This window comes from Otolemur garnettii, unplaced genomic scaffold, assembly GCF_000181295.1.
Source record: "Otolemur garnettii isolate 467f Iridium unplaced genomic scaffold, OtoGar3 scaffold00050, whole genome shotgun sequence".
Taxonomy (NCBI): Eukaryota; Metazoa; Chordata; class Mammalia; order Primates; family Galagidae; genus Otolemur; species Otolemur garnettii.
Window position 1 is genome coordinate 1,556,330 of NW_003852445.1, and position 13,001 is coordinate 1,569,330.

At 39.5% G+C, this 13,001-nt stretch overlaps 1 protein-coding gene across 2 annotated transcripts in view; it reads left to right on the top strand.

The window, feature by feature from the left end:
* Positions 1–13,001, top strand: part of FMN1 (formin 1) — a 370,390-nt gene that overhangs the window by 283,293 nt on the left and 74,096 nt on the right. For both annotated transcript variants that reach the window (XM_003791683.1, XM_003791684.2), the window contains one exon: positions 6,453–6,545. In XM_003791683.1, the coding sequence (XP_003791731.1) occupies positions 6,453–6,545 (93 nt within the window). The remainder of the gene's footprint in view (positions 1–6,452; positions 6,546–13,001) is intronic.

Genomic DNA, 13,001 nt, shown 5'->3' on the forward strand with positions numbered 1-13,001 from the left:
CTCCCGTCTACCCATTCCCACCATGTAATTTCCAGTAACAACACTCACTCACTACTCTTTACCATGCCAAGACCTAAAATGCCCCTACTATTTAGCACTAGAGCTTAAGAACGTGAAATGTGTGCTTTTCATTGAAAGCTTCTAGCAGTTTTTGACTTAAATCATCTTGCGATCATACTTCATGTGGTGTTTTCTATGCTGCCTTAAAAAAAAAACAGGTACGTACAGAAGATAGTGCAAAATACTAACGTAGTACCTTCTCATTTGTGTCAACCTTTAATAAACAAATGAAAAAAATTCCTAATAGTTTACTAATTTCATTTATGTGTGTGTATGTGTATGTTTATATATGTGTGTATGTATATTTTTAGAGACAGAGTCTTGCTCTGACACCCAGGCTAGAGTGCAGTGCTGTAATTATAGCTCACTGCAGCCTTGAACTCCTGGGCTCCAGGGATCTTCCTGCCTCAGCTTACTCATACAGGCATGCACTACCATACCTGGCTAATTTTTTTAAGTTTTTTTTGTGTGTGTGTAGAGATAGGGTTTCAGGATGTTGCCCAGGTTGGTCTCAAACTACTAGCCTCAAGCAATCTTTTCTCCTTGGCCTCCCCAAATGCTGGGATTTTAGGCATGAGCCAATGTAGCTAGCCAATTACAAATTTTTTTTTAAATTTCAGATTAATATGAGGGTGAATACAGTTAGGTTACATAATTTTCTTTTGTAAGGTTACAGTCTAGGTGGTAGTTGTGCCCTTCACCCAGGAAGTATCTGATATACCTGTGCAATGTACCTGTGGGGTGGAAACTTATCCAACCCCTTCCTCTGCCCTCCACTTACTTGAATTTGAAATATGACTTCTCCCCTTCATAGAAGTCTATGAACTGCTATTAGCCAAAAATAAATAATTTGTTTTTATTTTATTATTTTATTTCATTGATTTTTTAACTGTCTTATTCACTTCAAGGGCAATACCATGAAAAAAAAATGTGTAGGTTATGCTACTATTGAAATTTTGAGTTCTGAATTTGTTTTTCAGTTTATTTGGATAAAAGTGTATTTGGAGGCAGAAAGCTAAGAGGGGATTGGCTCTTTCTAACTTCTCCCTACCCTGACTGCTATTTGATGTTGTATGAAAAGCACCAGGAGGAACGCCATGGTGTCCTAGCACTAAATTACTGAAGAGACTGGGGTGTATGAATGTGAAAGGAAATCACTCACATGTTTGTCTGGAGTTCAAGTTACTAGAGACAGTAATTACTACATGTTATTTCCACTCAGAAATTTTTGTTGGAGAACCATTCACTATAATGTTTTTTTCACTGGTGCATCCTCAGTACCTGGTATAATTCATCGCATATGGTAGGCAGTCAATATATATTTATTCAATTGCTGTATTATATTTAGTGAGTGATTTTCTTCTTATAAACTAATTAATGAAGCCATCTAGGCCCTTTGTAATCTAACTTCAATTTATGTCTCTCACTTGAGTCCCATTGATATAATACAAAAATTTGCTTTAGTCAAAAACTTCTATGTTTGCAACGATTTTCTATGGTGGTCTTTTGAGCTTGGAGCTTATGAGAAGGACGATCTCACAAAAATGGGGAAGAGGTAGTGCCAGCCTATAGGACTGTGGAAGGGTGGGGTAGAAATGAGGTGAGCAGAGACGAGAGGAAAGAGAATTCCAGATTAGAAAAGTGGGAGCCTCGATAAGTTCTTCCTTTCCTCCAAATATGTATTCTGACTTAACTAAGCTCAGAGGTCCCTCTACTTACAGGGAAAGAAACACACACTATATTTTCTTAACAACTGCCCATTTGAGCTATTCGGGTGATTAGACATGTGTTAGATTTTGACTAATTATATCTGGGTCCTGCCTCTACATCCTTCTAACCTACTCACACTTTTTAAGTGACTCAAATTTGATTCCTTTGTTCTTAGGGATCAAAATCAAAAATCAGGTAACCACTTATGACCTCACCAGCCTAATATCCAAAATCTTAGAACATTCAAAGCAGTATCTTTCCTTCCACTAAAATACTTCACATGTGCTTGCCCTATAAAAGAGGATAATCTCAGTTTAGCCTCTTATTGCATTATGTATTGGTTTTTAATATTTGATCTCACTCTCAACCATCACTTACTAGTTGCTGACTTCAGGAATTCATATAGTTTTAATTGCCAAAAATTCTGTAGGGAGAGAAATAGAAGAGAACCCAGGTGGGTGGCTTTGGCTCTTAACACTGAAGCTCCTGGCACAGCCTATGTGTGGGGCAACCTTGGTGGTCTAGCGATATTGTATACGAGTCTTCTAGCTGGACAATAAACGACATTTGTGGATTTGCCCATGACCTCTCTTCTTCATGCACTGGCAGTCTCCGGTGTCGTTATTAATTAGTCTTCAGGTCTCTCATTTGTCTGCTAGAAAGCATCTTGGAAAAGCCAAGTTAATTAATTGGAGTGGGCAAGCTGCCCGGCCACCGGAACGCAGGACAGTGCAGGCAGGGACAGTCTGAGGGCAGCCCGCACCTTTGATCCTGTGGAGAAGTTTAACTCTAACAGGCCACATGGGAGTCCTAGCCCATGGGGTTGCAGAAAGGACCTCTGAGGCCAGAAGCGAGCTGCTCTCATTTGTACTGGCTTCAGTTTCTAATTTCAAAACCATAAGGCTCAGAGGCCTAGGGGAATTGTTTCATGTTTTGCTTCGTTTTGCCCCAGGAGTTTGCCTACATTCTTCAGTGAATTCTCACAGGGGGTGGTGGAACTTCAGCAAGGGATTGAAAATCATTATCCCTGTGTTCTAAACAGGAGATTTGCACTGTGGAGTATTTCCATAAATATCATGCCTAGCGTGTGTGGCGAATAATCTCCAGCCATGAGTCTCTTACTGTTCGGACTTTGACACGTTTCCCAACCAATTTTACCAAATCATAAAAATAACAAGTAATGTTTATAAGCCTGCTTGCTGGTGCCAGGCATTCTGCAAACCACTACCTGTGCAATATTCCACTTAAATCATGCCTATGGGGGGGGGGATCCTATTTTGCAGATGAGGAAAGCAAGCCACAGCCCACCTGAGCCCAGGCAGGTCTCTGTCCAAGCACAAGCTCTTTATCACCCCATGATTTGGCCCCATAAAATTTGAGCCATTTGACTGGGCTTTGTCATCACAGCCAGGACAAAGGCAGAGCTGCAGAGATCAACCCTGTTAATTCAGGAAAATGCAGAAATTTTACTGTTGTAGTTAGGGAAGTAAGCTCTGTCTTTACTTGTTTTAGTCAGAAGGATCCTTGAAGGATTATTGTCATACCTTCGGTCATATCCTATTACCAAATAGTAGATGTGCCTCATACAATTAGTTTTCATAAAAATAATTCTATATTAATGAAACTGTTAGAAGGGCTCTCCCCATTTGTATTGTGAGAAATTCTAGCTTTCCTTTAAATATGGCTATGTGTATTCTCAGATATCATTAGAAAATGTTATGCACCCATCAGAAAACTTTATGTGCCCATGAAAGTTCCTTGAGAAATGCTGATTCTTCAAAGCAGATGACTTTCCAAGTGTATCTGACCAGCTGTCTGCTCTTGGCCTACCCCCAGAACTACCCATTCATCTTTACTTCCCTGCTTATGCTTCATGGGCATTTCTAGGCATCTTTAAAATACACTCAGCCCTTTCAGATCAGCCTGGGGACACCTTGCCATCTTTGATGAGTATAGAGACTTTGAACCCTGGCACAGCTGTCCTAGAAAGCAAGGAACACACAAAGGGACAAGCAGGTCACACTGTATCCCTGGAAAGCTCACTCTGAGTCTGTGTCAATATTGCTAATTTTATTTATACATCTCCCCTCCTCCTAGAAGTGTCTAGTTAATCTGAGGAAATCTGATATTTTGACCAGATGCATGAAGCTCTCTAGAGAAGTTTGGAGACAAATAAATGAAACCCTGCATCCTTGTTTCTCAGGGGTTAATGTATGTACATGAATAAATATAACTAAAAATAAAACATGAACACTGTACAGAAGGTACAAGAGATGTTTGAAGAATGCAAAATCTTTGGGTTGGAAAAGGCTTTATGGTGATGGTGGCATCTCAGAGAAATGTTTTGGGTAACAGGACTTTTTCAGATGTATGTATGAGATGAGACCAAAAAAGTATGTATGGGGTGAAACTAGAGCAGAGAACTCCATGAATGAAGACACAGAAGTTGGGATGGTAGTTGATATAATTAGGACATTGAATAATTTTGATTTGGTTGCTCAGGCATATGTGAGAAATAGAGCCTTAAATCCCAGGTCATGGTGTTTGAATTTAATTGAATTAGCAATCAAACTCATTAGTAGTTTTATCTTCTCTTTACCTTTTCCCCTTTATTTTCCCCCTTTGTCTTATAATTTATAGAGACCAGACAAAACTTAAGCTTCAAAGTTAACTCTTGATCTCCTCTTGCCTTAAGAAATGAACAAATAAAAACAACCAAACAAGATACCTTCCCCACTATTCCCCATCTCAGGACAGGGCACTTCCCAGACCCCTGTTTTTCATGCCTTACTTTCCTTCTCTCTCAACTCTACCTTGGATGTGTCAAAAAGATCTATTTGTTTCACCTCCAAAATATATACCAGCTCTGTCTCCTCTCTCCTTCTTTCTCTCTCTCCCTCTGTCTAAACATCACTCTAGCCCACAGAAGGCACCTCTATTTGGAGAATAAAGGTGGGAAGAACCTTCCTTACCCTTTGGCCACAGGTCCATCTGCTAGGAAAGAGGTGAAGGGGAGTCTGACAACCACAGAGAACTTATAAACTAGGTCTTATAAAGAGGACAAAGAAGCTTACAAAGAAAGGTAAAAATGTAAAAAAAGGAATGTTTTGGATTGATGGTTAAGCTGATTTTAAGAAATTTGTTTCCCATTTCTCTTAAGGTAAAATTTGTATTTCTTTAATAAGGTAGGTCATTAAAAAAAATTAGTCTTTGCATCCCAGTGGACAGGTGGACAGTATTTCCTAGAAAACATTGGAAGGGTTGTCAGAATAGGTAAAAGCAGATATTCTAGATATGCTCCATTAAAAACTTTTAGAAAATAGCAATATCAATACTCAGAGTGTGAATTTAGGTACTCCCATCCTGTTCTCTAGCCTCCTGTCTCATGTTGAGAACCCCTGGGTACCTATGAGAAGGTGGGAGGTTCAGACTTTGACTCAGAAAATAACAAAGATTCCCTCAAGTCATGCTTTCATCTTCAGCACAGTCTGATACAGTCTCCCAGCATGGTCTAGGATTTTAGCGATCTAGCTGGCAATGTTGCAAATGAAAAGCATCACATAAGTAATTTCTGAGGGCGTTTGAATGGCCTTCTGCATTTTCTGTGTTTCGGTGCTGACATGCTTATTGCTTTGCCTGGGACACCAGTTTTCAAAATGCCTAATTCCTGGATAGGAATTTCCCAGTATAAACAAAGGTCCTTCTCCTGACCCTCTTCTAAAATGCCTTACCTTTATGTTCGTAAAATCCTCCAAGTATACGTTTCTCTATCTTTTGAACTATGTGGCACGATTTCTTCTTGGTAAAAATTCCAATGCTTTCATAATTTCCGCTCATGGTCAACAGACAAAAGTTAACATAGCTTTAGAGAAATGAAGCCTTTCTTTTCCCAGGGCCTTTCTGCAACTGACCCAAATATAAAAACCTTGGGGAGATGGACGCCTTGTGCTTGGGTTAACTGCCTTTTGTTGGGGGTGAACTATGACTTATTGTGGTTTCCAGGCAGCCAACTCAGGACTATCCAATTTGAGTCAACTCAATTATCAAAAAAGCAATCCATTATAAATTCCAGGTATTCTTTCTGAAGTAAATCATATAAAATTATTTCACATGTGCTAGAGAATTAATAGGAAGAGGGGGTGAATGGGAAGCATGCAGAGCAGGCATTGCCCTCCCTGACCTGGGCTGAGTTCTCAGGCTGGGCTGTGTGTGTCGCTCTGAGGAACCACCAGTTTGGCTGTCTCAGACTACAAGGATACCTGGGAATTTCTGTGAAGTCTTTTTCAAGCTCTACTTTTTGAGTATGAATCTGAAGAGGGCCAGGGACCTTCCTTCTTGGGACTAGTCTTCAAATAGTTTTTACCTTTTTTTATTTGAGGGAGATCAAAAGCAGAACACTTTACCTGTCATGTGTCAGAGATTTTTCTGGTTCATTAGAAGGAAAATTGAAAGGTTATACATCTTCCTTTTCTGAAAAGAAGTATAGAATAAACTAATTATTTTTGTTGGTTTGTTTGTTATTTCAATTTTTGCTTTTCCCCCACCCTGAATTTGGATAAACACTGATTGACAAGGAGTCTGCACAGTTGATATCCAAGTACATAGCACAGGGCCTGGCCCATGGTGGGCACTCAGCAAATATATGTTCTGGAATAAATCTAATTCTAAACTTCTCTTCACAGTAAGTGAGAAACAGATGATGGTGGTGTGCAAGGAGTCCCCAAAAGAGTATCTTCAGCCTTTCAAAGACAAACTGGAGGAGTTCTTCCAGAAAGGTAGGAGGCTTTGTCGGCTACATGTACACAGTGCTCTGAAACATCTTTATGTCGTGAATCTTTCTCTGAGGCCCACCGCCCCTTGCATCCTGGCTGACCCAGGCAGAACTTCATTGATTTCATTAGTCCATCTTCCCATGGTGGTGATGTACAAATGAGTATATGCAAAGCTTATACAGTCATGCATTTCAGATCTGTGGTCAGCCTGGACAGGTGGATGGTGATTATCTTCCTGGTATTATGAGTGTAGCAACTTAGAAACTTATGTTGCATTTCCCATCTCTTTCTGGATAGGGAAATGAGGGCCAAGTGGATGTCACACATCTAATCACTTGGCACCTACCAGCCCCTTGGGATTAGGAAATGAAAGTGATACGCATGAGACCCACTGCTTACTTAGAAATCTGAACAAGTGCTGTTCCTTCCTCCACAGTTTTGGCAGGAGCAGGGAACTTTTGTTAATCAGGGTTAGTAAACATGAAAGTTTAATGCCTTTTAGATATTTTCTATTTTACTTCTCAAATTTAAAACAAAAATGGGGTAGGTGGGAGGGAGCTGTTTTCTTTGCTGGAAAGCCAGAGGAAATGCACGTAGGAACCTTTGGGATAATCCAACATGTTGTTTCTATTATTGAATAAGGTCACATGATACCACACCCTCAACAAAAGTCTGTTAAGCAGGGCAAATCTATAAAGTATGGCCAAACCACCTTGAGGATTGGCAGGGAAATTCTCAGTCTGTGAGTCAGAGGAACCCCGTTCCAGCTGCTCCCTTGGTACAGAGATCATAGCTTGCTCCTTCATGATGAGAGTCTGCTTGCATTGAAGCAGCAGTCAGAGTTCTCATGGACGTTGCAGAACCTCATATATGATGGAAATGATGCAGTCAGGCAAAGTACCATCTTGAGACCAAACAAGAACACCAATCCTTATGTACTACCTGACTACATTGGGTGGAATTTATATGTGAATTATCAAGATAAACACGTTGCTTTGTAATTACACCACGTAAATACAACCTCAATGGCCTGAAGAAAAGCATGAAGTACTTTCCTTTGCTGACCCCCAATTAGTTAATGTCTGCTTTTAACATAATGTAAAATTAACTTGAAATTATGCTTATGTGTTCTAGATTCCATTTTTATTTTGACTGCCATTGTTCCGTTTCAGGAAAATTCTATAATGCGTCTATCATCATGTCTGCCTGTATGCTATAGTGGTCTCTTCAAACCAGCCAGCATCTTAAATTCCGTATATTGTGAATTTTATTCTTTGTATTTGTTGAAAGAGACAAATACAAACAGATTTAGAACTTTGGGAATCTTCTTTGGCACCTTGGAAAGGGAATTTGCAAATCATCATTTGGAGTTATGTGTTAACCTCGTCTCCACCAGGTCTCTCAAGAAAATTCTGGTCTATTCAAAGAATTGATAAGGAGCAAACTGGATCTTGCATCAGGGATGCAAGGGTGTGGCCATAGTAAGCTATTCTAAGGAAGTCCTGGGGCAGTGGTTCTTAACCCCACTGTACCCTAGGATCACCTGGGAGAGATTTTTTTCCTAAAATGCCAACACCCAGCCAAACTCTGGATTCATCACCAGCATCTCTGGGGGCTCAAACCCGGCATGAGAATTTTTTTTTAATTCACAATTGATTCCACAGGGAATCCAGGTTCAGAATTATTCTTGTTGAGCTTAGTTCACCTTTTCATATGTATTTAAGGATATTTGTTCAGAGCCTGCTATACGCTAGGCATTGTAGTGTGCTAGGAATACTAAGTGAATCATATATTCTATGACATTCTCCCAAAGACTGTCGTATAGAGAAACGATCTGTAATTTAGTCTAATCAGCTGTCAAAAAGAATGTGAAGGAAATATTACCATTCTATTAAAAAAAATTAAGAATATAAAAAAGAAGCAACATTATAGGAATCATGAACATTTCCAATATTATGGAATTGGAAATGCATAGTTGCATTGGAATATGCATAGTGGTATTGGAATGCATAGTGGCACAGACTGGCCCCCAGCCACTGTTGCTGTAGGCTTGTTTGCTCTCAGGTAGGACCCCTTAACTGAAGGAGGTGACAGCATGTTACTTTAGCAGGCTACAGCTCTGTGACTCCAAAGGGTCTGTGGTTAAAAAATGGGTCATAACCAGTAGCAATATGATATAGTTTTGCCATGTTCCAGTATATACCAACAGAATATCACTTGGCTACTATTTGGGGTTGCAGATAGCAGTCTCTTTTCTATGTAGATAGTTCACCAATTTCTAGAAAATATAGTATTTTTCACCTATGCATTACTCACCCTGTATAATCAAATTTTCATGACAGTTGGGTTTAAGTATAGCATTTTATCTGTTATGCTATTTATTATTTTTTTAAAAAACATTATTACATATAGTACTAAGAAGGATAAATTGCTACCATTTAAACTATGACATTCAAAGTATATGATATACTTCAATATCACAGTTGCTAAAACGGGAGAATTCCATCAATTTGGGGGTTGATATAACTATGCTATATAGTTAGGCACATAGAATCAGAGAAGAGGAATGCCCAGCTCTTCTAAGTAAAGCATGAAAGACTTCCAGCAAAGGAGATATTTTTGTTCAGGCTTGAAAAAGAACAAAGGTGGTCTGATGATGACGATAACTACTATTTACTGAGCACTTCTCTAGGCTGTATACCATGGAGAGTGGATCACCTTTGTACTTAGCCCTCATGACAGCCCTCTGAAGTAGCAGCCACATCTCCCTGCCGTACAGATGAGGAGACTGAGAGATTCTCAGCAGAAACTCTGCAAAAGGCATTCTGGGCAGAGGAAAACATTGCGTGTGTTAGAAGGATGAAAGATGTGACGTGTTTGGAAAATGGCAAGAGACATAGTGGAGCTAGATTATGGGGCATATGAGAGCACAAGACCCAAAAGGAGATGAAGAACCCAAACTTTGTCGCATGGCAATTGTTAATTCTGAAAAGTACTATGTGCAGGGGTGATATGACCAGGTTGGGTTGCTTTTGTTTTGGCACGTGGGATTTTTGAGGGGGGATCACTTTGCTTTTTATGTTTATGAAGAAATACATTATAACTAACAATAAAAAGATTTGGGCAGAGCACAGTGGCTCATACCTGTAATCCCAGCTACTCAGAGGACTTAGGTGGGAGGATCACTTGAGCAGGAGCTTGAGGCTGCAGTGAGCTGTGATAACTGAGGCCAAAGAGCAAGACTGTGTGTCAAAAAAAAAAAAAAAAGATTTGGACAAGCTAGAGACTAGTAAGGGACTTGAGCAAAAGCAATGGCAATAACAATAAGAAAAAGAGGCAAAACATATTGTAAACAGTAACAGGCTGTTTTAGTCCTTTGGGGCCAGGATAATCAATTAGAAGTGTAAATGAAACAAAGGGGAAAAGGGTCACTCTCCTTTTTTTGTGTGTGGATAACTGGCTCGTTGCTGACGAGGAAGATTGGATTTGAGATGAAAGACGGTGCGGTAGACTGGATGAGTTAACTCTGAGATGTGTATGAGACATAGAGGGGGAGACCTGCTCCTGGGAGAGAGCGGATTGAGTCTTCAGAGGTAGCAGTTTAAGTCACAGGAATGAATGAGGCAGCAAGATAACAAAGAATGGGTATAGAATGAGAAGCTTCCTGAAGGACCAGAGTGCTCTGAGCACAGGGATCATGGAATAACCGTAACTGAGGAAAGATTTCTGCACTTGTATGGTACAGCTTACAGAGTGTTTGGCAAGAAAGCTGAGTTTGTATAAGGGGGTCTTCTCACTCATAAAGTCTTAAGCAATCGCGTGAGAAGTCACATGCATTGTGACTCAGGGTTATTTTCACATAAGCTGCAATTCACTTCTTCTAACCATCGTGATGATTTTTCTTTTGTAAATCATATCCTGTTGCTACACTCGAGTGGAGATGATGTGTTTGTCCTTAGGTCTTTTATCATCCCTGTTTTACAGATGCCCTTAAATAGCATTTTTTGGTCAAAACCATAGTACTCATTCTTGACAAATTCCATTTCCTGAGCAGAATTCAGAGTGATTTTAATGGCACCACTTTTGGAGCATACAATCTCCACGGTATCTAAGCCTTTCTTCTTACCTGATTTTTTTCTTCTTTTCCACGGTAGGCTCTTGATTCCAGTTTACAGCTCAGTTCAGAGTAGCCTTGTGCAGGCTTTGTGAGCTCCTGCTTTCCCACCCTCACATCAAACATGGTCATAATGATATGGCCTTCAAAATGTGATGCTCACATTAAAAGTCCTCATAAACATAGCAGGGATCCTGTAATTGAAAGAAGGCACAGAGCAGCTGATTAGATCCCAGGTATAGATCTTGTAGGTGGTCTTTCATGCTGTTAAATTGGTCATTTGTATTTATAGCTTCAGAGAGGAGGGCTGGAAGGTAACATGGCTCTAACACCAGCATTCTCCCACACTTGGTCTTATCTCATTCTCCATTAATTGTACCTGGAATCCAGGAATGGAGCCAAATTCAAAAAAGAACCTGAGTGAAGCATTCTATTCCTGGTTTATCACACTGTCCTGTAAGGTTCTTTGGCCAGCTGGGATTGGAGGTATTCTTAACATCAAGCAACTGATTTTTAGTAAGCTGTAACCTAGCAGACAAATTTACTAAGCTAAAAACAAACAAAAGCGATAACTCTGATTTTCCATATTGAATGCAAACAGAATACTGAATACTCCATGAATGACAGCTGGGACAACGTCTGTCTGATCCTATTCACTTTCTCATGCCAACATAACTTGGCCTACACTAAGTGTTAAAAAGTTTTTGTTGAATTAATGAGCAGAGCCTGAATTGTGTAAAGTGCCTGGGAGATACCCCCTACCCCCATTGCTTTTCTCCTTAAATCTCTTCAGAATTGGTAAATAATGCCAGAATCTGAAGAGATGCATTTTTGTTTTATAACACATTTCTGTGGTCAGGCCTCTTGGGCATAGAAATATCTTTCCATATTGGGTGAATGCATATAATTCATTCTTAATAAATGTTTAGATTGACTGCAGAATAAAAGCAGTTTATTAGTATTCTCTTCACACCCCTCCCCAGAAATGTTGAAATTCACCTATCTAAATCTCACCATATTCAACCATTAAGGCTACAGAAATCAGGAGAGGACAATGATCTGGACAGTGTGCCTTTTGGGAGAAAATAATTCTTACATCCTTCACAGAGCATATTCCCCCTTAAATCCATTTCTTTTCTTGAGACAGAGTTTCACTTATTATCCTTTGGTAGAGTGCCGTGAAGTCACAGCTCACAGCAACCTCCAACTCCTTGGGCTTAGGTGATTCTCTTGCCTCAGCCTCCCAAGTAGCTGGGACTACAGGTGCCCACTACAACACCCAGCTATTTTTTTGTTGCAGTTAGTCCGGAGCTGGATTTGAACCCACTATCCTCAGTATATGGGGCTGGTGCCCTACTCACTGAGCCACAGGCGCCACCCTAAATCAGTTTCTTGATTTCTCCTCTCCTTTCCCCTCTCCATCTCTGCCCATCCCAATTTAATATCTTTAATTTACTTAGTTTTCCTTTTTGGCCAGCCATCCAATAGATTGTCTTTTCAGTGGCTCCAGTTCTCTCTTTCTTTTTCTTTCACTCCAATGGGGGAAAAATTGCAAAAAGAAGAAAGTGTGTAAGTTATTATGTGTGTATAATATTAACACACTTGAAAAAGACTGTACCACTTTCTCCAAAAGAAGAAAAGTACAGACCAATCTCACTACAGTTGTAAAATTCTAAATAAAGTTAATAGCCCATTTCATGGCCAAATATAATTTATTCCAAGAATGTGGAGAGGATATGATACTGGGAGATCTACTAATATAATTTACCACTGTTAATATGTCTAAGGAGAAAATTCATATGATCATCTTTTAGCATTAGAAAGAGAATAAAGATCTGTATCTTTGACCAAATTCAATATCCATTCTTTTTTTAAAAAAATCTCAGTGAAACTTGATTTTATTTCATTACTAAAAATCCATCACACTCCCAGATTTGCAGCTAATATCATAAAAGGCCAATATAACTAATGTATAAAACCCCCTAGATATCGTTAAGAAAAAAAGAACAATATCCAACACCAAGAAAGAAAAATAATAACTGTGACAGAAACGGATCTTTATACAGATGCAACTCTAGGACTCAGTTTCTCGATGTTAAGAATTCTCTCCAATCTTAGCTGGCCAAAGAACCTTAGAGGACATCATTTATATCCTAACACCATTGTAGTTTATGTCATGTAACATAAATCACATTGAAATTCTGTTTTTATCAATAAAATTGGCAAAATCATAAAAGTTTGATATCAGACTCTGATGGCAATAGTTAGGATAAATGTCAGTCTGCATTGCCTGTGACTGTGTGAACTGTTAATAATCCAAATGCAGGTCTGTACTGTTGGTGCCT